General features: G+C 35.3%; 1 protein-coding gene across 17 annotated transcripts in view; it reads right to left on the reverse strand.

Moving 5' to 3' along the window:
• The window catches only part of DLG1 (discs large MAGUK scaffold protein 1), a 257847-nt gene that overhangs the window by 63055 nt on the left and 168591 nt on the right, over nucleotides 1-26201 (reverse strand). For all 17 annotated transcript variants that reach the window (XM_046001681.1, XM_046001679.1, XM_046001684.1 and 14 more), the window contains 3 exons: nucleotides 24999-25143; nucleotides 17852-17972; nucleotides 12397-12553 (listed from right to left, as the gene is read on the reverse strand). In XM_046001681.1, the coding sequence (XP_045857637.1) occupies nucleotides 12397-12553; nucleotides 17852-17972; nucleotides 24999-25143 (423 nt within the window). The remainder of the gene's footprint in view (nucleotides 1-12396; nucleotides 12554-17851; nucleotides 17973-24998; nucleotides 25144-26201) is intronic.

Raw genomic sequence — 26201 nt, forward strand, 5'->3', positions numbered from 1 at the left:
GTTAACATACAGTGTAAAGTTAGTTTCAGGTGTACAATCTAATGGTTCAATACTTCTATACGATACCCAGTACTCATCACAATTGCCCTCCTTAATCCTCATCACCTATTTAACCCATCTCCCACCCACCTCCCTCCGGTAACCATCAGTTTAGTTTGTTCTCAATAGTTAAGAGTGTTTTAGTGTTTGCCTCTCTCTTTTTCCCTCTGATCATGTTTTGTTTCTTAAATTCCACATATTAGTGAATTCATATGGTATTTGTTTTTCTCTGAATGACTTACTATGCTTAGCATAATACTCTCTAGTTCTGTGTTGTTGAAATGGCAAGAGTTCATTCTTTTTTATGGGTAATATTCCATTTGTGTGCATGTAAATACACACACACACACACACACACACACACACACACACACAATACACCACATCTTTATCCATTTATCAATCAATGGGCATTGGGGTTGTTTCCATATCTGGCTACTGTAGACAACATTGTTATAAATATTGGGGTATATGTATCCCTTTGAATTAGTATTTTTGTATTCCTTAGGTAAATACCTAGTAGTTCTTGAATGAAAAATCAAGATAAAAAAACTTCAATCTAAAGAAATGTAACACAATGTAATGTGCTTTTATTGGAGATTATTTCTAGCTGGGCTATTAAAAAAACTCAACACAACGTATAAATAGTTCTAGTTTGAGCATAAAGTAAAACTAATTTCTAATTCTCTGAAAAACAAATCAGGAAAGAAATTCTTAATTTCATTTTCAGGTAGTTCAGTGTTGGTATACAGAAATACAGCTATTTCTTGTAGAGTGATTTTCTGTCGTACAAACTCGCTGAACTTGTTTATTAACTCTAATAGCTTTTTTGTTGTTGCTGCTGGATTTTCTAAGATTGTCTGTATGGTTGCTGGATTTTCTAAGACTGTCTGTATGTAAGAGATCATGAATCTGCAAATACAGTTTTCCTTCATTGTTTTAAATCTGGAAAGCTTTTATTTCTTTTTCTTGCTTAACTGCCCTGTTTAGAAACTCCAGTATGATGATGAATACAAGTGACAAGAGTAGACACCCTTGTCTTGTTTATGATCTTAGAGGGAAAGATGTAATGGTGCTGGTTTCGAGAAGTGCTTTTTCTGTGTCTATTGAGATGACTGCGTCATTTATGTCTATTCTCTATTAATATAGTGCTTACTTTGATTAGTTTTCTAATGCTGAATAAACCATTCATTTCTTGGATAAAGTCCACTTGGTTATGGTGTATAGTCCTTTTTTTATGCCGGTATATAATGTTTTTTTATCCTTCTGTTTCCAGTTTGCAATTTTTGGGGGGATTTTTACATCTATAAGGATGTAAGAAATATTGGTTTGTTGTTTTCTCCTTCTATTATGTCTTTCTCTGGTTTGATAAAAACAATATTGTCCTCCTAGAATGAATTGGGAAGTGCTCTTTTTGCCTTTTCCTTTTTTGGGAAGTTTGTGAATGACTGGTGTTAATTCTTTAAATGTTTGGTAGACTGTACCAGTGAAACCATCTGGTCCTGGGCTCTTGCCTTTGTGAAATGTTTTATCAATTCAGTCTTCTTAATTGTTATAGGCCTATACAGATTTTCAATTTTTTTTTTAAGATTTTATTTATTTGACAGATAGAGATCACAAGTAGGCAGAGAGGTAGGCAGAGAGAGAGGAGGGGAAGCAGGCTCCCTGCTGAGCAGACAGCCTGACGTGGGACTGGATCCCAGGACCCTGGGATCAGGACCTGAGCTGAAGGCAGAGACTTTAACCCACTGAGCCACTCAGGTGCCCTTCAATTTCTTTTTAAGTCAGTTTCAACAGTTTGTCTTTCTAGAAATTCATCAACAATGATATAATATATACAATATATACTATATCATATGTAATCTATAGGACATATACATTATAAAATGTACTCTGTCTTTAGTAACAATTTTTATCTTAGTTTTCTTTGTATGATATTAATATAGTCACTCCAGGTGTTTCCTGATTACTGCCTGCATAGTGTATCTTTTCTAACCTTTTAATCTTTGTTGAAAAGTAAACCACTGTCTTTAAATCTAAAATGTGTCTGTCATACACAGCATATAGTTGGATCCTGGTTTTTATTAAAGATTTGACAGTGAGGGAGAGCACATACATGCACACGCGGGGGGGGCAGGGGTAGAGGCAGAGGAAGAGAATCTCAAGCAGACTCCTCAGTAAGTGCAGAGCCTGACACAGGGTTAGATCTCATGACCCTTAGATTGTAACCTGAGCCAAAACCAAGAGTCAGACACTCAACTCAACTCAACTCAACTCAACTGAGCCACCCAGGTGCCTCCCCTACCCACCATCCTGTTTTTTTAAATCTACCCGGTCAATATCTGTCTTTTAATTGGAATGTTTAATTCATTTACATTTAATGTAGTTACTGAAAAAGTTAAGATTTCTGTCATCTATTTTGCTATTTGTTTTCTTCATGTCTGATATCTTTTCTGTTCATTACTACACTTCTACCTTCTTTTGTTAAAGAGATAATTTCTACTGCACCATTTTAACGCCCTTGTTTATTATCTATATTTTCAGTTATTTATCTTAGTGGTTCCTCTGGATTATAATTAACACAAGTTCTACTTTCTTAATTTCATTGCTGTATAAAACTCTGGGCCTATGTAACTCTGTGCCCTCTACCCGCCTTGTGATACTATTGTCACATAAATCACATGTTTATAAAATGTGTGCCCATTAGCACACATTTAAATTATTGCTTTATTCAGTTGTCTTTTCAATCAGACAGGAAAAAAGGAGTCACAAACAAAAAATATACTTATACTGTATTACATTTATCAATGTAGTTACCTTTAACAACACTCTTTATTTCTTCATATGGACTTAAGTTACTGTTTACTGTCTTTTTATTTTAGTCTGAAGGATTCCCTTTAGTATTTCTTGCAGGACAGATCTACTAGAGATGAACTTCCTCAGCTTCTGTTTACTTGGAAATGTCTTGATTTGTTGTTTCTGAAGGATAGTTTTGTTCCTGGATATAGAATCCTCGGAAAATAACTTTTTTTTCTTTCAGAACTTTGAGTATGTCATCCTACTGTCTTCTGCCTTCCATGTTTTTTTAATAGATATCAGCTGTTAATCTTATTGAAAATCTCCTGCATGTAATTAATCATTTCTTTCTACTATCAAGATTCAATATGTGTGCATGGTATGGATCTCAAGTTTATTCTACTTGGAGTTCATCACTAAGCTCCTCAGAAGTGTAGAATGATTTTCATTACATTTTGCAAGTTTTCAGTCATTATTTACTCAATCTTCCTAGCTCTCCTGTCATTCTGTGACTTCATTATGTATATACTATATACATTATGTATATGCTATACACTTGATGATATCCCACAAGTCTTTAAGGCTCTTAATTTTTCTTCATTCCTTTTTTCCCCTTGTTCTTCATCTAGATAATCTCAAGAGATGTATCTTCAAGTTTGCTGGGTTTTTTTCTTCTGCTAGCTCACAGCTGTTGTTGAGTTTGTCTAGAGCACTTCTGCTTTTCAGTTACTGTATTTTTCAACTTCAGAATTTCTATTTTTTTTTATAATAGAAACCTCTTTATTGGTATTCTCTGCCTGCTGAGATAGTTTATTTTTCCTTTCATTATTTAGTTCTTTGAACATATTTTAAATACCTGATTTAATGTCTTAGTTTACTAAATCCAATATTCTACTTCCTTAGGGACAATTTCTATTGATTGTGTCCCCCCCGCCTGTGTATGAGCCTTATTTTCTTGTTTTTCTGCATGTCTCATGATTTTGTTGTGGAAAACTAGACACCTGAAATAATATAATGTAGCAACTCCAGAAATTAGATATGTCCTCCTGCCCAGGGCTTGTTATTGTTGCTGCTTATGATAGTTGTTTTTGGTGACTTTCCTGGTTTTGGTAAAATTTCAATGAAATTTGTATTTTTTGATGTGTTTGCCAATGAAGTCACTGCCTGGTTAGCTTGGTGATCAGTTAATGACTGGAAAGAGATTTTGTTTTAATGATTGGACTCTTTGCTGAAGGGCTCTGAGTGCTTCTTGGGTAATGCCTTCAAAACACAGCTAGGCAATTGATAACTCTGCCTTAATTATCACTTCTTGTCCACACAGAGCCTCATGGTCAGTCAGAGGTGAGAGTTTAGGACCTTTTCAGGTCTTTCCTGAGTATGCAGTGTCCAGAACATACATGTGTCTCCCTAGATTCCAAGGAATATGTCAGAGTTTTTCAAAGCCCTTAATGGAGAGCTCATTCCCCAGTTTATCCTTTTAAGGTTTTGATTAACCTACTGTTTGCTTCAACTATTATCCAATGTCTCAGGCAGCCATAATGTGCCTATAATTGTTTCAACAAGTACCCCAGGGAAAAAGGCTTTTGCATTGGTGGAGCTCTGGTTCAGGTCAAAAGAGAGAGCCTTGCAAGTGGCTTTTCAAAGAATGACTAGACAGGTCAAATTATGACAGTTCTCTGGGAAAGAGGTTCTGAAAGTTCTACTCCTATCTTGCTCTCTAGTGGCTGTGAGGTTACTGATTTCACTATAAATGTGGATTATTTCTCAAGGCTAATGTGATCCTGGAGAGCAGAGGATGGAACTTAAGACATTAAGCCAGTTAAAACCCCAAAAGCTCACTCTCATGAAGATTGAGGGGTTTTTTTGTTTGTTTGTTTGAATAAACTTCCTGAATTGCTGAAAGCCTCTGGTTAAATTCTAGAGTTCTGAACAACTTCATCCTAACAATTCTGGCCACTTTTCTCACTTTCTTTACAGAAGAGAGAATTTTCATTGAAGTCTTTTGGGTCACTTGTGATTCTAAGAGTATGAGTCTAAATTTTTAGCAAATATAAATTGTATTCTATACCATACTTCTCATAACTAGAATAATGGGAACACTGAACTTATACCATACTGAAAACTACAGTGTTCTACATATGTAATGAATCTTGATTTCAAAAGCTTCTTTCTTCAACAAAATTAAATGTATCAAAAAGAATATTTTATAAAACCTAGGATTTATTTCCATGCTTTCCCAAATAACTTATTCATACTTTTCTTAGTGATATGGGTTATCATTAAGAACATCAATAAGAGGGATGGTCTTGAGAATAGCAGTTCACAAAATTTGGTCCCCAGAGCAGCAACATCAGTATCTCATGAAAACTTGTTAGAAATATAGAATTTTAGATCCTACCCAAGTCATATTGAAACTGAATTGAAAACTTCAGGGAAGGGTTCTAAGAATCTGTTTTTTGTTTGTCTGTTCTTGTTTTAATGATTTTATTTATTTGACAGAGAGAGGGATCACAAGTAGGCAGAGAGGTGGGGAGGGGGAGCAGGCTCCCAGCTGAGCAGAGAGCCTGATGGGGGGCTTGATCCCAGGACCATCAGATCATGACCTGAGCCGAAGGCAGAGGCTTAACTCACTGAACCACCTAGGTGCTCCAAAAATCTGTTTTTTTAATAAGGCCTTGAAGTGATTCTGATTCAAGATAAAGACTGAAGACAGCTAAATTTTGTTTAATGAGGTACTTAAAATTAATTTGTTCCTAACAGGCTTTTATTTTAGTTTTGAATATCTTTTTTCATGTTTTCCTCCTGGGGTTTTTCCTACTGCTTTTAGGCTACTTCCATAAAGAAGCTTAGTAAGCATTAAAATTTTAAGGCTACTGATGCATATGGCCTAATGTAAAGCCATATGCAACTTACACTCACATTAGGGTGAGCAAGTGGCCTGGACTGTCTGGGATTTTCAGTTTTAAAATCAAGACTAAAGGCTTTCCAGACATAGGGTTTTAAGTGCTGAAACTGGGAAATTTCTACGTGAACAAGTTTGTGTTGGTCAGTCTAACATACTCCAGCAGTAGGTCAGTGACCCATATAAAGTTGTTCCACATGGACAATTTAAAAAAAAATCTATTTTTGCTTTGAATTTTTTGCACCTATCTCTAAGCCAACTGAAAATTTATTTTGACACAAAGTGTGAAGTGAGGCTCTAAGCTAATTTTATTCCCCTAAACAACTAGCTAATTTATCTAACATTTATTTTTAACAAATTCATTCCTTTCCACCAATTTGTCCTTAATATACTATAATTTATTTAAAAAATTTAAATTACAGTATAAAATTACAAACAATGTAAAAATTTGAAGTTGAGTTTAAAGAATTTTCAACAACTGTATATACCCATGAAACCACAACTACTAACAAGATATATACCTTTTCCATCATCCAACTCACTGTACCTCTTTTAATCAGTATGATTACCGACAACCACTCTGACTTCTCTCAATAGAAATTATTGTCTTCTATTATCTATCTTTTATTATCTATTATCATGTAACTGGAATCTTACTGTTTGTGTTTTTGTGGTTCTTTTACTCAATGTGATGTTCTTTAGTGTCATCTATGTTCTGTTTCAGTAGTTTGTTACCCTTTTTTTTTTTTTTTAAGATTTTTAATTTATTTATTTGACAGAGAGAGATCACAAGTAGGCAGAGAGGCAGGCAGAGAGAGAGGAGGAAGCAGGCTCCCCGCCGAGCAGAGAACCCAATTTGGGGCTCAATCCCAGGACCCCGGGACCATGACCCGAGCCGAAGGCAGAGGCCCTAACCTACTGAGCCATCCAGGCGCCCCAGTTTGTTACTTTTTATTGGTTAGTAGCGTTATATTGTATAAATGTACTCCAATTTATTTAGCTATTTTGCTATTGATGGACACCTGAGTCATTTCCAGATCTCAATTATTATTAATAAGGCTGTTATGAACATTTCTGTTAACTCTCTCTGTAGACATGATTTCTTGGGTAAAGTCTTGGGTGATAAGGTTAGTTGTATATTTAATTTCTCAACAACTTCCCCCAAAATTCTTGTAGTGACTATACAATATGCCCAACAAAAATGAATGAGAGCTACCAGTGTTCCACAGCCTCACCAATGTTTGTCATCTTTTTTTTTTTTTCAAGCCATTCACCTGGGTGGGATATGGAATATATGCTGGCCCTCCACAGTTAAAAATTCACATACAACTTTTGACTCTCCAAAATCTCAACTAATAGCCTACTGCTGACTAAAAGTCTTACCAATTGTATATTATATACCTTATTCTTACAATAGAGAAAATATTAAGAAAATCATGGGGGGGGGGCACCTGGCTCAGTTGGTTAAGTGTCTAACTCTTGATTTCACCCCTGCATTGCACTGGGGTCCCAGCTCAGTGGGAAGTCTGATTGTCTCCCTCTTCCTCTGCCCCTCGCCTCACTCGTGCACTCTCTCTCTCTAATAATAAGTAAATAAATCTTAAAAGGAAAATACATTTAGCATACTAGGCTGTATTTATCAAAAAATCTGCACATAAGTGAATGCATGCAGTTCAACCCCATGTTGTTCAAAGATCACCTCTATTTCCTTTTATTTAGGCATATTAATCTTTTTAGTTTACAGTTAAAGAGTTTTGACAACTGCACATGTTGTGTATAGACACTGTCACAATCAAGATACAGAAAAGTTAAATCACTCCTACCCAAATTCTGACAAACCTCTTCATTCACTGTGGTTTTTTTTGCACTGCCCTGATGCCTTATGTTAAGTACCTTTCCATGTACTTACAAGCCATTCATATATCTTGTTTTGTGAAGTATCTGTTTAATTCTTCTGCTCATTTAAAAAACTGCATTCCTCATCTTTTTGTTAATTTGTGGGAGATGGTTATGTATTCTGGACACAAGTCTTTTGTCAGATATAGGCAGTAAGAATATTTTTTCCTACTGTGTTCCTTGCCAATTTGGTTTTTTAATGCACCCTTTTTATGGTTAGTATTTTATGTATCTTGTCCAAGAGACTTGTTTGTCTACCGCAGGGTTGCAATGATATCCTCCTATGTTTTCTTCTAGGAGGATTATGGTTTGGGCTTTACATTTAGATTTAAAATCCATGTAGAATTAATGTTTACATCTGGACTAAGATGGGGTTGAAGTTCATATTTTTCTATATAGATATTTAGTCATTTCAGCATCATTTATGTAAAAAGATTTTCTTTTGGGGGCTTTTGGGTGGCTCATTTAGGCATCCGACTCCTGATTTGGGCTCAGGTCATGACCTGGGGGTTGTGAGATTGAGCCCTGAGGCAGGCAGGCTCTGTGCTCAGGGGGAGGTCTGCTTGACAATCTGTTTTCTCCTCCCTACTGTCTCCTCCCTAACCTACCTAGGTTGCTCTGCTTTCCCTTTCTCTAAAATAAATAAATGTTAAAAAAATACTTTCTTTTCACCACTGAACTGACTTAGCCCTGTAGTCCTATTTAAGAAATCTTAGTCTAATTCAAGTTCGCTAAGATTTTATGTTTTCTCCTAGAAATTTAGTTCTATCATCCATTTCAAATTAAATTTTGTAGATAATGAGTGATAAGGACACAAATTTCTTTTTTCCTTTGTCTACTTATTCCACTAATTATGAAAGAAGGTGTTTAAATCCCCAACCTGATTGTACATTTTTTCCACTTCTTTCCTTAGTTCTGGTAATTTTTGCTTCACGTATTTTGAAAGAATTATTAGGCACATGCATGCTGAACACTGTTATGTCTTCACAATGAAATAATGTTTTTCATCATTATAAAAATCTATCAATAATATTTGTTGAAGTCTATTTTGCCTCAAAGGAGTATGTCACATCATCTTTCATGTGTTGTTCGTATAGTTTATACTTTCTTCTACTCTATTACTTAGAACATATGCATCTATTTAAAGAGAATTTCTAGTGAAGATACATTATTTGGGTCTTGGTTTTTTTTTTTTAACCAATCTGATAATTTCTGCATCTTAATTAAGAGTGTTAACTACAATGTAGATACCGACAGAGTTGGATTTCAATCTCACATCTTCATATTGCTTTTCACTTACCCTTTTTTCCCCTTTTCTGCCTTTGTTTGTAAGAAGCATGGATTTTTTTTTATATTTCACTTTATTTCCTGTATTGAATTTTTAAAACTATAGCTCTTGGGAGTATTTTTAGGGCTTCTTCCAGAAACAATGACATGTAAATATAAGATATCACAGTCCATTTTCAAATAAATTTTTATCACTTCACAAGCTATAAGAAACACTAGTATAATTCCGTTTTTCCTGTCAATTTGTGCTTTAATGCCTTGTATTTTACTTCTATATGTCATAACCCCCTAGTATACATGCAATATTTTTGTTTTAAATGGCTAATAGTCTTATAAAATAGGTACTTTTTTTTTTTTTTTCCAAAACCTTTTATATCTACCCAGGTACACTTCCTGTGGTTCTTAATTTCCTTCTGCAGATCTAGGGTTTCATCTGGTATAATTTCTCCTTAATCAGAACAATTTCTTCTAGTATTTCTTGCACGTTTGCAAGGGACATATTCTCTAAGCTATCGTCCGTTTGAAAATGTCTTTATTTCAACTTCATTTCTCATAAATAATTTCACTGGATATAGGATTCTAGATTTATAGTTTTTTCCTTCAGCACTTTAAAGATATCCCTCAGTTGGCTTTGCCTTTTGATATTAATATTGAGAAGTCAGTTGTCATTTCTATTGTTCCTATGTAGATGTGTTGTTTCTAAGACTGATTTTAACACATGCTCTTTAGTGTAGCTGTCTAATACTTTAATTATGATGTATCTAGGTCCCATTTGCTGAGCTTCACAGACCTGTAGGTTGGTATTTTTCGTCAGTTTTAGAAACTTGTCATTATGTTTTCACAGATTGTCTCTTCTTCATTACAGATACTGTTTTCATAGATCTTGGATGCTCTGGTCTGCTTTTTCGTCCCCAATTCCACACACTGCCCCTTATGTTTCAGTTTGGAAACTTTGTCCTATGCTCAAGTTCATAGATTCTTTCCTTTGTTGAGTCCAGTGTGCTATTAAGTCTTTTAAATAAAATTTTCATTTGTGACAGTTTTTTAAAAAAAATTTCTAGCCATTCCATGTGATCCTTTTTTTGTAGTATTGATATCGTTGTCTAAATTCTCCAGTCTTTTCATCCGTATTTTCTACTTTTACCTCTATATTCTTTAGTATTTATCATCATTATCATCACCATGATTTTATCATACTTATTTTCAAGTCCCTGTTTGATAAATTCAACATTTGAGCCTTCTCTTGATTTAATTTTATTGACTACTTTCTGTCCTGACAACTAGTCGTTGTTTTTTTTTTTGCATGTTTTGTAATTTTTAATTGTAAAGTAGACAATTTCAGATAAAGTAACTATAGAGGATGAAACAAATACTATTTAATCCCAGAATAGGGAACAACCCTTGTGTTGGGCCACAACAGTGGGGGAACTACAACTGCATTTTATTGCAGTTTTTAATTAAGTCCAGTTTCATGTGTTTTGAGAGCAGGATTAAGACCTTTTCCCGTGAGGGACATAAGATGGGGTACTAGCACAAGATCCTAGAGATTACCAGGATCACTTAGTGTTTTATAGCTGAACTGCTGGCTTTTGAAACTGCTTTATAAACCTACTGCCAGGTTCTGAGTTGCTGGTAAGTTCTCTTTGTTCTCAAGATCTGGCCCAGGCTTGCTGTGTCTTTGGAGGTATCACTCTGTCCACAGAGTCTCAGAAGGCTTTTTCTGAACTCTATTATCCGCCACCCCCCACCCAACTCTTACATCTTAATACCTCAAGTACGGAGTTCCTAGGGCTGGTTTTCACAGATCTTCTGCCCAAGGTCCCCTATTTTTATGAACAGGTACCTTGTATGATTCAGGAATCATTTTTTCTCAATTCTCTTCTGTTGGTTCCCAACCTTTGGTTTATTGCATCTGAGCACTCAATGAAGACCAACAGGAAAGGGTTGACAGGTGTAAGACTTGGTCTGTGGCTTCCTAGAATTTTTATTAGTTTTTCTAGTTTAGTGATGCCATTACATGTTAGGTATTTGGCTGGTTTCCCTCATCCCCATCTATTCTTTCTTTTTCTCCCATCACTCTATTGAGTACTACTGAAAATAAACTCACAGTGCAAAATTTAGAATAAAACAATTTATCATAGGTCACATGTATTAGTTACCTGTAAGCTTCAAAAAACAGAACTTTTATAGCACTTAATATAAAATAGGTTTAAAAGAAAAATCTAAAAGAATATTAGGAACTGTAAATAACAAAGAATCCACAAAAACCACCAAGATAGACTGAAAAAAACAAGAAAGAATTTCTAGAAAGCAAAGGATATTCTGAAATTTAAAAATTGGTTTTGGCTTAAAGAGTGGATGAAGAAAATTTATGAACTAGAAAACAGGATGACTGAAGTTAAGTACAAGGAGAGAGAGTTGATAAGTATGAAATGGGGGTTAAAAGATATGCAGAACAGAAAGATAATATCCTTTCATAGGAACTGAAGAAGGACAGAATCCACACAATGTGGGAAACGCAAAATTTGAAAAAATACTGGCTAAGATTGCGGGATTGATTAAAGACAGAACTCCGCTGATCGAGGAAGCACAATGAATCCCAAACAAATAAATAAAATGCTAGCCATAAACACATTTTAGTTAAATTGTAGTACACCAAAGAGTAAGAGACTTTAAAAGTAGTCAGTGGAAAAAAAAAGAAAACCAAACCAAATCACTTGCAAACAAAGTGCAGATCTTTTTTTGTAAATAGCATAAAAGAACCAGAGAGCATAAAACAGTATCTTCAAAGTACTGACAGACAATAGCTGTCAACCTAGCTCTTTAGACTAAATTATATTTACAAGTGAGGGTGAAATAAAGATAATTTGATAAGGCAATATCAAGGACAAAAGAGCCATATTAATATCAGGCAACATAGCTGCTAGGGTAAAAACCATTATTATAAAGAGGATTATCACATAATGATAAAAAAATTTCAACTCACCAGGAAGGAATAATGATTCTAAACTTAGATGCATCTAATAACATAGGTTTCAAAGATATAAAAATTAACAACTGCTGCAAGACAAACTGCTAAATCCACCATCACTTCAGACAGCCTAAAAAATATCTTTTAATAATAGATCAGACAACAGATATATAGAAGATATAACAGATATAAAGAAGATCTGTACTACATAAATAACAAGGTTAGTAAACATACAGAAAACCTTGCAGTTAACAAATAGAGAATACATAACTTTCTTCAAGCACATTTATAAAGAGTGACCCCCTTACAGGTAAGTCAAATACCAGAAGAAAATCTATCCTATAGAATATGTTCTCAGACAACACTGTAATCCTACAATTAAGCTGCAAAATGGTAGGAAAATAACCAAAATATCTTCCATAACTTTAGGATGTAAAAAACAAAGCTTCTAATAGTAGGTCATAGTTATAATAATAAAAATGTTATTTTAATTAACATATCCTACCGATATAATACGATCTCCTTTTCTGAGCTCTCCACTAAGATCAGCAGGTCCTCCAGCCAAAATAAAGGAAATAAATATTCCTTCTCCATCTTCACCTCCTACAATGTTGAAACCAAGGCCTGTTGAGCCACGATGAAGAACAACTTTTCTAGGTTCCCTAAAAAAATTAGAAAAATATTGAACACCTTAGAAATTTTATATAGAACTTCATATTTTATCAGTGAGAATTCTCTACTGATAACTCTTATATTATCACATTATAAATAAAGCTAGATGAAAGTTAAGGTTTTCAAGACAAAGAGCAGAGATTCTAAGTCTACAAAGCAGGCTTAGAAATTAAAGGAAAAATTCTTATTTTAAATAAAAGCTAAAAGCACATGTTAAAAATCAATGATTTTTGTTAAAAAACAAACATGAAACTAAAACAAGGAGAAAAAAGTTGTGATAATTAAAAAAAATAATGACATAAAGAACCTACTCAAGAAATACACACACTTAAGAAAAACTGAGGTTGTACACATCTCATTACCTAGGAATCAGTCACTGCCCTTACTTCTTAGATAGTGTAAAAGGCAGATAACCTTTTATCTTAGAAAAGGTAGGCCTTTTTCCAGTCTCAAAAGGATGAATCATGACTAACCTAAGCCAGTCATAGCAATCTCATTCCTCTTTGTTAAATTGAGGCTATAACCCTATTTTGACCTCTGAGAAATAAAGGTAAATTTTATTGTTATTTCCCAAAGAAAGATAGACCCTAACAAAAACAAAGCACATTCTGTTCCCTTCCCCACCCAAAATAACCACCACACAAAAAATAAACAATAAAATCCCATTACTGATTTAAACATATATTATAACCATGAGGGTAAGACCAGAAGAATCCCAGAGACACCATGAACTTAAGGGTTGCTACACAAATGCTGAACTGACCATCTCTAAACTTTTTGTATAAAATAATTAAATAGTTTTACTTAGGTCATACCTTTCCAACTCTCTCTGCTGTTCATCCATTCTAAGATAAGGCTTTTCCCCACCCCCTATTTAAAATCTCTGAAATCAGAATACATCTTACCACTAGTAGTGTTTCATATTTGTTGCCAGTTATAAATGGTTGTGTGAATACCATGTATACCTCCGGTAAAACCATGAAAATTCCAGCAGCAGATGAGATACAGAATATCATTTGAAATAAGAAGGTATCATATTTGGTAAATATCTTAAAAATTTAATTGGATTTTTCTAAAACATTTCAAAAAGCTATTGGTAACAAAAGGCTTAACAAGAAGTAAATTTTTATTCTTTTAAACATTTTATTTGACCGAGAGAGAGCAAGAGAGCATGCGCAGAAGCAGGGGGAGCGGCAGGCAGAGGGAGAGGGAAAAGCGGACTTCCTGCTGAGCAGGGAGGCCAATGCACGGGCTCAGACCCAGGACCACTGGATCATGACCTGAGCTGAAGGCAGGCACTTAACTGAATGAGCCAGCCAGGAGCCGCCAGAGGTAAATATTTTTAAAAGATGAATTTTAGGGATCCTTCCATATAACGTGGAGTTAATTTAAAGCACTTGCTAAACACCTAAACTGGCATTTTCCAGTCATACATAGGTTTTCATCATTATTCAGCTTTCCCAGTTCACTTATAGCGTAAACAAAATTATATTTTGTCAAAAACAGTAAAACCAAATAATAAATTGTTTAGAAAATATTAAACTCATGCACACATATATAAAAGAAAAAAAGGGAATAATAAATCCAAATTCAGGAAAACAGTTCACTTGGTGAGGCAGTGTAGGATCAGGGGACAAAATAAATTTCACTATATCGATGTTTTATTTCACTCTTAGATGATGGACTTATAGTATAGGGTTTCTATTACTTTAGAACATATATGGAGGAAGTGGGAGGGGGGATGGATTAAATGGGTGATGAGTATTAAGGACAGCACTTGTGATGAGCACTGGGTGTTGTAAGTAAGTGCTGAATCACTAAATTCTACACCGGAAACTAGTATTATACTGTATGTAAACTTAAAAAAGAATACATATATATATGTATGTATGTATGAAGCAAAAAGCTACACATATATATTAGTTTTATATAAATATAAATTTTATATAAGTAATTTAAAACACTCTGCTAAAATCCATAAATTCTGATTTTTCAAATAACACAGACACATGAAAAGATGTTCAACATCTTTAGTCTTTAGAGAAATGCATGAAAATCATGAGATATATCCCACCTACTACAATGGCTATGAAACAGAATAGAACAGAAAAAAACAAGTATTGGTGAGGATGTGGAGAAACTGAACCCTCATATATTGATGGTGGGAATGTAAAATGGTATGGTTGCAACAGAAAACAAATGGCTCCTCATAAATGTAAACATACTGACTATATTACTCAGTAATTCCACACTTTAGTATATATCCAAAGGAAGTGAAAACAAGGATGCAAGAAAGTGCAAGCCAATGTTTATCAGGTCATTATTCTCAATACCCAAAAGGTAGAGACAACCAAGGGTCCATCAACAGATGAATGGATAAATAAAACGTGGTATATACACATAATGGACTATTATTCAGCCATAAAGAATGAAGATTTTAAAATATATATATTTTATTTACTTATTTGACAGAGAGAGAGAGCACAAGAGCACACAAGCAGGGGGAGTAGCAGGCAGAGGGAAAGGAAGAAGCAGGCTCCCTGCTAAGCAGAGTGCCCGATGCGAGGCTCCATCCCAGGAAACTGGGATCATGACCTGTGCAAAAGGCAGACGCTTAACTGACTGAGCTACCCAGGCACCCCAGGAATGAAGTTTTGGTACATGCTACAACATGGATGAATCCTGAAAACATCATGCTAAATGAAAGAAGTCAGACACAACAGAATTTTAAGATGATACTTACATGGACAATCCAGAATAAGCAAATGTATAGGACACAAAGTACACTAGACTAGAGGTTACCAGGGACTGGGAGGAGAGGAAATTTGGAATTACTGTTTAATGGCTATAGTTTGTTTTGAGGTGGCAAAAAGGTTCTGGAATAGATGGTGATGAATGCCTAACATCGTGAATGCAATTAATGCCCATGAATCGCACATTTAAAAAAACTAATAATGTGGGGTACCAGGCTAAGGCAGTTAAGCATCTGCCTTTGGCTCAGGTCACGATCCCGGGGTCCTGGGATCAAGCCCCATCAGGCTCTCTGCTCAGTGGGAGTCTACTTCTCCCTCTCTCTGCCGTTCCCTCTGTTTGTACTCTGTCAAATAAATAAGTTATTTTTTAAAAAAAGGAGTCCTTAAAAAATTTTAAAAATTAATAATGTAATATACCAAAAATCACTGCGTTTACATTTTAAATGGGATAAGTGTATGATATGTGGATCATCTCTCAATAAAGCTGTCAATAAAATAAACTTTAGAATCATCAATTTTCTGTATGTTGGGATTTCTTTTCCTTTTTAATTTTATATTATTTATTTTTTAAACAGATTTTACTTATTTATTTGAGAGAGAGAGAGTGAGTGAGAGAGTAGGCCGCAGAGGGAGAGGGAGAAGCAGGCTCCTCTGCTGAGCAGAAAGCCTGAAGCGGGGCTAGATCCTAGGACATCCCTGAGATCATGACCTGAGCTGGAGACAGACACTTAACCAACTAAGCTACCCAGGTGTCCTCTTTTCCTTTTTTAAAATTGGTAATGTGAGATAACCTCTGAAAGATTGCTTAGGGTCAAATTGTGGAGAACTTCTAATGTGAGGGTAAAGATTTTTTGTACTTCATATCTGGACAAAGTTGTGTAATTATTAAAAGGGAGTGCTAAAACACGTTTCAGGAAGGCGTATGCAGTAATCAACCACCTGATTTTCACATAAAAGTAAACAAAACAGGTAGACTTGTGTAATACCAAAAAAGTCCAATAAAATGGACTTTTTTTTATAGAGAAGAGATATAGAATGAAAAAAGATGGGGAACAGCAATCAAGACACCAATATAACATATTTTTTAGTTTGAAAAATATGTAGAAATTAAAGACTGGATAAACTATTAACTATTTTTCCTCTTTATTTCTATAATTGGCACTATTAGAAAACAACAAAGCCATGAAAGATCAGCACAGCAGAACAGCCTGAAGACTTAACAGTCTTGAAAATTCATATCACAAAGAGATAACCACAAAAACTGGTTTTTCTAATTTTCACTCCCAACACAATTACTGAGTACATATTTACAATTTTTTTTTAAAGATTTTCTTTCTTTATGATACAGTGGGAGAAGGAACACGAGCATGGGGGAGCTGGAGAGGGAGAAGCAGGATTTCTGCTGAGCAGGGAGCCCAATATGGGGTTCAGTCCCAGGACACTGGAATCATGAACTGAGCCAAAGGCAGACACTTAATGACTGAGCCACCTGGGTGCCCCTATAAATTAAGTTTTCAATGTTGCTAACTTTTAAAGAAAAGGACATAGATGAATATCCTTTCTTATCTGCCCTTAAAGAATCCTTGCCTAGAGAGTCAGGAGTCTGACAAGAACAATTACAATTTTGAAAGCTCAAAAATAATAACGCCAACAATAATGCAATTAATAGAAACATAAAACAGACATTAATTGGCAGACATTTAACGTTAAATGTTATAATATGAAATACTTGTACAAATCATAAAGCAATCTGTATAAACATAACATCCTTATTACTATAGTAAATAATGTGTAAAAGATCCAAAACACTTTTCACTTATTTTTTTCCCACATACTTAAGAGTTCTTTGGGATTAAATGACAGATTTACAAACTTTATTTAAAACAGTAAAGTCAGATCAAGGTAGATCTTAGGAGTGAGGATATCATGGATACATACCAAGGAAAGAAAATATCAGTTGTTGAATTCTAAACATGAATCAAATTACTGCTATAAAAAATTTTATGATATATATTAAACAGGGATATATGAAAAGTTAGTTTTAAATATACATAGCATATTCTTAACTTAGTTTAATCTATGCTAATTTCTAAGCACAATTAACCATTTCTGAAAAAAAAAGTAGTATGTTTTTAAAAAGGGCAGTGATTCATTTGGAATATAAATTATTTATTTATTTATTTGACAGAGATCATAAGTAGGCAGAGAGGCAGGCAGAGAGAGAGGAAGGGAAGCAGGCTCCCTGCGGAGCAGAGAACCTGATGCGGGGCTCCATCCCAGGACCCTGAAATCATGACTGAGCCAAAGGCAGAGGCTTTAACCCATTGAGCCACCCAGGTGCCCCTGGAATATAAAATAATTTTATATATTTCAGCCTCCTCAAAGAACCCTCCAATGAAAAAAATTTAGGTTTAAGTTCATTTTCTGTCAGTAAAAATCTTTTAGTCCTGAAAATTGTGGCTATCTTACTTGGCTGATTACAACTTCTTCTAACAGTTGGTTTTATTTATGAATGACAAATGTTCAGTTCCTTACCTTGTAATTTCATCATCTCCAAGCATTGCTTTTGAAACAGGTGAGTATCTGGCTGGTGATGCTGGTGTATGGCCCAAGTAGGAAGATGGGCTAACATGGTTATCAACAGGTTGAGAAGCAGCTTCAAAATAAAGTAAAAAGACTTTAAGTAAAATGAGCCGTTCAGAACTGCATTTGTGAATTATCAATTTTAAGGTTAGTTAATGTATAATTCATATCCATTTATTTATGTAAGTTGGTAGAAAAGACCACGTAAAAATTAGACAAGCTCAACTTTCTAAAAAATTAGACAAGCTCAAGCTCAAGTTTACTATACTAGTAAAAACAAGTATAGATATTCACGTCAGTAAGCAAACTTATCATGTTTGTCTTCTCTTAAAAAAACAGAACTAAAAAGGAGTTTTACGTTAACTGATTCGCACAGTGAAATCCAAGAAGTGTCATTTAAAAGGCTGTCCTATTAAAGACTGTAATACAAAATCTAAAGTACAATAACCTAATTTTTCTGAGACGTCATTTTGCAGGTTAAGTTTAAAAAAATTTCTATTACTTAAAATTTAATTGTAAATAATGAAAACCGAAAGCTTAAAAAATAGGTTCACAAAGATTATGCTCCACGAAATTTTACAATAATTAAGGGACTTCTGGGTCTAGTTTGGCATATAAGAAGCTTGGAAGTCATCACTCTGTTCTAACAACACCTTAAAAAGCTAAACAAACTAACAATTCAAGTCTTCTTAGACCTTTAGGATAAGGGGGATGACAGCGCAAGCTCCTGCCCCCAAACTGGAGAAAATGGTAGGCAAATACAGAGAATTATAACTTACCACAGCAGAAAACTCTGTGGAAACTAGTGCTAGGATAGAGAAACCTGAATTGTAACTGCAAATCACTGGAGGTTCAGCATGGGCCAGTAAAAACACTTCTGGGGGACCCTTGTTATTGGAGGAGCCCACATATTTGTGAGTTTTACCTCCTGGATCTCTACCAGGCTCTCACAGTGAATAGTGGAGAAAAATCTCCTCATGCTACTGACAGGAGGAAGGGAAAACAACTCATTTTCAAATATATAAGAGCATTCTGTTTTTCATTAACAGAGTCTGCCCTCAGGAGAAATGATCAAAGCCTAACCTGCTAGGGTTTTATCAGAGACCAGTGACCTGGGGTACGGTTAATAATCAACTCCAGTCCATTCTAATCATCCTATCCCACCTAAGGGAGGAAGTGAGAATACTGAGAGGCACTGTGTAGCTTACATTCCAGAGGTGCAAACTCATTAAAAGACTTGAGACTTGATCACAGGGCTAGGAACACTTTCCCTTTCTAACACCTTATCATCACATTACTAATGGCCTATTTACAGCAGTTCCTTTTACCCAATACATCATGCCTATCAGGAAAAAATTACAAGACATAATAAAAGGCAAAAACACAGTTGGAAGAAACAGAGCAAGAATCAGAACAGACTCAAGATACAGCAGAATTTTTGGAATATCAAACCAGGAATTTAGAACAACAATGATTAGGGGTGCCTGGATGATGCGGATAGTTAAGTGAACAATTCTTAGTTCTGGCTCAGGTCATGATCGCAGCATCATGAAATCAAGCCCCACATCAGGCTGGTGCTCAGTGTGGAGTCTGCTTAAGACTCTCACTCTCCCTCTATCCTTTTCCCCTGTTCTCTGTCTCTTTCTAAAATAAATAAATAAACCTTAAAAAAAAAAAGCAACAATGATCAATATGCTAATGGCTCTAGTGGACAGACATTATGCAAAAACAGATGATTAATAAGCAGAGAGATGGGAATTCTAAGAGAAACAGGATGAAATACTAGACATCGAAAACACTGTTAACAGAAATGAAGAATGCCTTTGATGGGCTGAGAAAAGAAATCTCTGAACTTGAGGATATCTCAATAGCAACCACTAACACTGAAAAGCAAAGAGAAAAAAAAAAAAAAAGGAAAGAAACAAAACAAAAGAAACCTAAACAAAATATCCGAGAATGGTGAGACAGCTACAGAAAGTGTGACATTTATGAAATGGGAATACCAAATGTGGAAAGAAAGAATGGAAGAAAAATCTGAAACAATAATAATGACCTTAAGAATTCCCCTAAATTGGCATCAGACATCAAACCACAGATCTAGGAAGGTCAGAAAACACCAAGTAGGTCAAATGCCAAGAAAATTACACACAGAAATATCCTTTTCAAAGAAGAGGAAAAAGGTAGTGAGGAAGGAGAGGAATCTAAAAAGAAGTCACAGGGAGGGGGGCCTGGATGGCTCAGTGGGTTAAAGCCTCTGCCCCCTGGGACAGAGCCCCGCATGGGGCTCTTTGCTCAGCAGGGAGCCTGCTTCCTCCTCTCTCTCTGCCTACTTGTGATCTCTGTCTGTCAAATAAATAAATAAAATCTTAAAAAAAAAAAGAAGTCACAGGGAAAAAACCCACTATATTGATAGAGGTATAAAGATATGAATTACATCTTAACTTCTCAGAAAGTAACAGTAGGAACACTGTATTCAACTATATTTGCTTATGTATATATATGTGTATATGTATAAGTGAAATGAATGTCAACAATGGTATAAGGGATGGGAGAAGGGAATTAGGATTATTTTAAGGTAATTACACTACCTATGAAGCTGTATAGTGTTAGTTGATATGTATATTGCAATCTCTAGGGCAACCACTGAAAAAGTAAAATGAGACTTTAACTGTTAAGGCAGGAAAGAAAATGGAATAAAATGTTTCAGTAAAACTGTAAAAGACAGAAAAAGAGTGGATAACAAATAAAGAAACAAGAACAACAAATAGAATACAGTAACAAATATAATAGATATTAATCCAACTATATCAATAATCACTATGAACATCAATGGTCTAAATGCACCAATTATAAGACCAAGATTATCAGAGTGGATCAAAAACAAGACCCAATTTTATACTGTTTATAACAGAGCCACTTCATAAAGGCACATAAAGCGATGGAGAGAGATACTACCATTCTAACACTAACTGAAGATAGTGGGAGTAACTGTATTAATTCCAGACAGAGAAGACTCAAAATAAACAAAGGTGTGAGAGATAACGAAGGGCATTACACAATGACAAAAGGGTCAATTCTCCAAGAAGATATAACAATCCCTAACATATATGCATCTAGCAATACTGTCAAGCTATGTGAGGACAAAATGACAGAACTGCAAGGAGAAACAGATGGATCCACATTCTTTTCTTCTAAATGGACAAATATAGGAGGCAGAAAATCAGTAAGGACATAGCTGAACTCAACAATATTACTAATCAGCAGGATACAGTGGATACCTATAGACTACTCCATCCAGCAACAGAACATACATTCTTCTTAAGCTCACATGGAGCATTCACCAAGACAGACTACAACCTGGGCCATAAAACACAACTTAACAAATTAAAAAAAAAAATCATATCATGTCTGCTCTCAGATCATGATGGAATGAAAAGAAATCAGTAACAAAATGATAGCTGAAGAATCTCAAAATATGTAGGGATTAAATAATACACTCTTAATACATGGATCAAAAAAGAAATCTCTGGAGAAACTAAAAAATATTTTGAACCAAGTGAAAAAAAAACCATGATGTATCAAAATTGTGGGATACAGTGAAAGCAGTGCTAAGAGAGAAATTTATAGAATTGAATACATTCAATACTATAAATCTAAAATGAATCATCTTAGTTTCTACCTTATGAAATTTAAAAAAAGCAAATTAAAATAAGAAGGAAAGAATAAAATTACAGCAGAAATCAATGAAATTAAAAAACAGGAAATCAACCGTAAACATCAGTTAAGACCAAAAGCTGCTTCTTTGAAAAGATCAATAAAATTGGTAATCCTCTAGCCAAGCTAAGAAAAAAAGAGAAGACAAATCATTAATATCAGAAATCAAAGAGGGGACATAATGACAGAGCCCAGGGACATTAAAAGGGTAATAAAGAAATACTATGAACAGCTCTATGCCTACAAATTTCATAACCTAGATGAAATGGACCAGAAGCATACCTAGATAAATATAGTCAAGTGATCATTGACAGAGGAACGAAGGCAATATAATGGAGCAAAGACAGTCTTTTGAATAAATGGTGTTGAAACAACTAGATGTCCACATGCAAAAGAAAAAAAAAAAAAAACGAATCAAGACATAAACCTTACAAAATTAACTCAAAATGGATCAAAGACTGTACATGAAACACAAAACTATAAGACTCCTAGAAGATAACATAGGAGAAAATCTAGATGACTCCGGATTTGGCAATGACCTTTTAGATAAAACACCAAAGGCAGGATCCATGAAAAAAAGTATAAAAAAGCTAGATTTCATTAAAATGTTTCTACTCTGAAAAAGACACTATCTAAAAAATTAAAAGACCTGGGGCTCCTGGGTGGCTCAGTGGGTTAAAGCCTCTGCCTTCGACTCAAGTCATGATCCCCGGGTCCTGGGCTTGAGCCCCGCATCGAGCCTGCTTCCTCCTCTCTCTCTGCCTGGCTCTCTGCCTACTTGTGATCTCTGTCTGTCAAACAAATAAATAAAATCTTGTTTGACAGACAGAGATCACAAGTAGGCAGAGAGCCAGGCAGAGAGAGAGGGGTAAGCAGGTTTCCTGCCGAGCAGAGAGCCCGACGCAGGGGCTCGATCCCAGGACCCTGGGATCATGATCTGAGCCAAAGGCAAAGGCCTTAACCCACTGAGCCACCCAGGCGCCCCCAAATAAAATCTTTAAAAAAATAAAGAAATAAAAGACCAGCCACAGACTGGGAGAAAAATATTTGCAAAAGACATACCTGATAAAGAACTGTTGGCCAAAATATACAAAGAACTCTTAAACTCAACAGTAAGAAAACAACTCAATTTTATTTTATTTATTTTTTTTTTAAAGATTTTATTTATTTATTTGGCAGAGAGAGATCACAAGTAGACAGAGAGGCAGGCAGAGAGAGAGTGAGGGAAGCAGGCTCGCTGCTGAGCAGAGAGCCCGATGCGGGACTCGATCCCAGGACCCCGAGATCATGACCTGAGCCGAAGGCAGCGGCTTAACCCACTGAGCCACCCAGGCGCCCAGAAAACAACTCAATTTTAAAAGGTGCCAAAGACCCTTAACGATATCTCACCAAAGACCAAAGGTGGTGAATATGAAAAAGGTGCTCCACACACCGTATGTCATCAGGAAAATGCTAATTAAAATTGTACATCTATTAGTAGGCTCAGATACCGAACAATGATAACCTCAAATGCTGTTAAGAATATGAAACAATAGGGCGCCTGGGTGGCTCAGTGGGTTGAGCCGCTGCCTTCGGCTCAGGTCATGATCTCAGGGTCCTGGGATCGAGTCCCGCATCGGGCTCTCTGCTCAGCGGGGAGCCTGCTTCCCTCTCTCTCTCTCTGCCTGCCTCTCTGCCTTGTTGTGATTTCTCTCTGTCAAATAAATAAATAAAATCTTTAAAAAAAAAAAAAAAAAAAGAATATGAAACAATAGGAACCCTCATACTATACGGCTGGAGTACAGTCAATTTGGAAGACAGTTTGGACATTTCTTATAAAACTAAACGTATTCTTATCATATGATATTAGCCATCATGTTCCTTGGTATTCACCAAAAGGAGATGAAAACTTATGTCTACACATAAACCTGCTCAAAGCAGCTTTATTCATAATTTCTAAAATTTATAAGAAACCAAGATGTTCTTCCATTGGTGAATGGATAAATAAACTGTGGTACACCCAAAGAGTTATTCAGCACTAAAAAGAAAGGAGCTATCAAGCCATGAAAAGATATGGGAAACCTTAGATGCATATTACTATGTGAAAGAAGCCAACCTCAAAAGGCTACATACTGTATGATACAAGCTATATGACATTCTGGAAAGGCCGAACTATGGTAACAATAAAAAGATTAGTGGTCCTACAGGTTAGAGGAAAGAAAGGAACAGGCAGAATATAGGATTTTTAAGTAAGTGAAACTACTCTGTATGTTCTGTGATGGTGGATACAGGTCATTATATATTTGTCCGAGCCCACAGAATATACAATTAAAAGTTAAATCTAATGTCAACTGTGAGCTTTGGGTAAGATGTAGCAATACAGGTTCATCAGTTGTAACAAATATCTCACTCTGGTGGGGGACGTTGATAATAGGGGAGGCTGTGCATGGATGGGGGCAGATGGCCTGTAAGAAATTTCTGTACCCTCTGCTTAATTTTGCTGTGAATCTATAATTGCTCTAAAACATAAAGTCTATTAAAAAAAAAAGCACCTCTATGCTCTGACACCAGCTCAGATCTGTCAGCCCAATTTATAATCATGCTTTATTTAAAGATTTATTTATTTATTTATTAAATTTATTTGACAGACAGAAATCACAAGTAGGCAGAGAGGCAGGCAGAGAGAGAGGGGGAAGGCAGGCTCCCTGCTGAGCAGAGAGCCCGATGCGGGGCTCGATCCCAGGACCCCGAGATCACGACCCGAGCTGAAGGCAGAGGCTTTAACCCAATGAAAGAGGGAGTGGGGCCATATCAACTCAATGCACCAAAGAAATAAAACTTCCATTTTCAACAAACACAAAACACATTCTTTAAATCTTATCCCAGTCTGTACATTAAAAAAGAAACTGGAAATCAAACAGGAAACTTAAAATTACATTGCTACTTTTCACAACAGTTCATTTCTAGGCAACACAATTGTACTGCATACAAATACAGTTAGGTAATATACTAGGAGCTTGTACAAAAATAGATCTGTGCTCACATAACAGAACACAGAAAAGCCCAAGTTTCAGAAATATTTAATATTAGTATTTCTTGAAGTATAGTCCATGAACTAGCAGCACCAGACACCTCAAAATTACCAAGGTTTTAAAAGAATTGCTTGTTAAAGTAAATTTCTGTATTACATCCCGAAACTATTAGACATAACAAGAATGTGCATTACTTGCAAATACCTTTGGTGACTGTTACCTACATAAAACTCTGAAAAAGGACACACCCCTTCTTACTATCAAGATTGATTTAAATTTGATTTTTAAAAACTATTAAGTTAAAATGCTTAATATGGTTTCTTTAAAATATTTAAAAATAGGGAAATAAGACAGATTTAAGCAAACAGACTTACGGTTGGTGATATCAGGTGGTACATAGCCATCATTCATATACATACTTGTGGGTTTTGCCACTTTCAAATAAACAAAATCAGACGTGTTCTTTAAGGCAGTTACTGCTTCTTCATGAGTAACTTCCTCTAAACACACACTATTCACCTAAAAGAAAATCCCAAAAGACATTTGTTTTAGGACATTTTCACTAGCTTTCTGCTTTTTCGTTATAAACAATTATACCAGAATACGGGAAAAGCAGGAGTGATTTAAGGAATATAAAGATATATAAAAAGAAAATACCCATTTTTACTGTCTATCACATCAGGAAGTTGTTTATGTGTATTAATGGAATAGCCAATCTTTTCTTCTTTTAAAACTTTATTTGATAGAGAGACAAACAGTAAGAAAAAGAACACAAGCAGGGGGGAGTAGGAGAGGGAGAAGCAGGCTTCCTGCTGAGCAGGTAGCCCCACATGGGGCTTGATCCCAGGACCCTGGGATCATGACCTGAGCCAAAGGCAGGACTGAGCTACCCAGGCACTCCTGGAATAGCCAATCTTAATTCCAGTCCCTATTCCTCACGACCCCAAGCCTAATTCTTCTTCTGTTCTCAGGTATTTATGAATATATGTAAGGTATATTTAAATTTTTTTTTAAGAAAGTGAGACTATATTAAAGTTTTTATTCTGCAACTGAATTTTTAATATAAGGTATTGAAGAGATCTTTCCATGTTGGGGCACACAGAATTAAAAAACTGTTGCACAGTACACCATTGTGTGATTATACCATAATTTATTAAGCCATTCCAATATTAACAAGTATTTAAACTGTTTTAGTCAACTTATACTCACTACCATAGAATATGAGCGTGTCATACCCATCTACTCAGGCCTTTTGCCAACACTGGACAGAATCAATTTATAAAAAAGCATGCTTCAATTTGTACATTATTAACTTTTTATTTCCACTGTTTAATAGTCGAGTTTTTCAGTTATTTATTAGCCATTCATTTATCTCCTATTATGGAAACAGAATCGATTTTTAGGTAGTGATATATATCCCACAACCTTGCTAAACTTACTATTCTATCAGTAGGTTCCTTAGGATTTTCTATATGCAAGTAAAACTGCATTTGTAGATGTAATCTACCAATTTTTACTTTTTCCTTCCCAATCCGCATATCTTTTTATTTTCCTGTCTACACTCTTCAGTACAGTCT

The sequence above is a fragment of the Meles meles genome, chromosome 4 (genome assembly GCF_922984935.1).
Source record: "Meles meles chromosome 4, mMelMel3.1 paternal haplotype, whole genome shotgun sequence".
Classification (NCBI taxonomy): Eukaryota; Metazoa; Chordata; class Mammalia; order Carnivora; family Mustelidae; genus Meles; species Meles meles.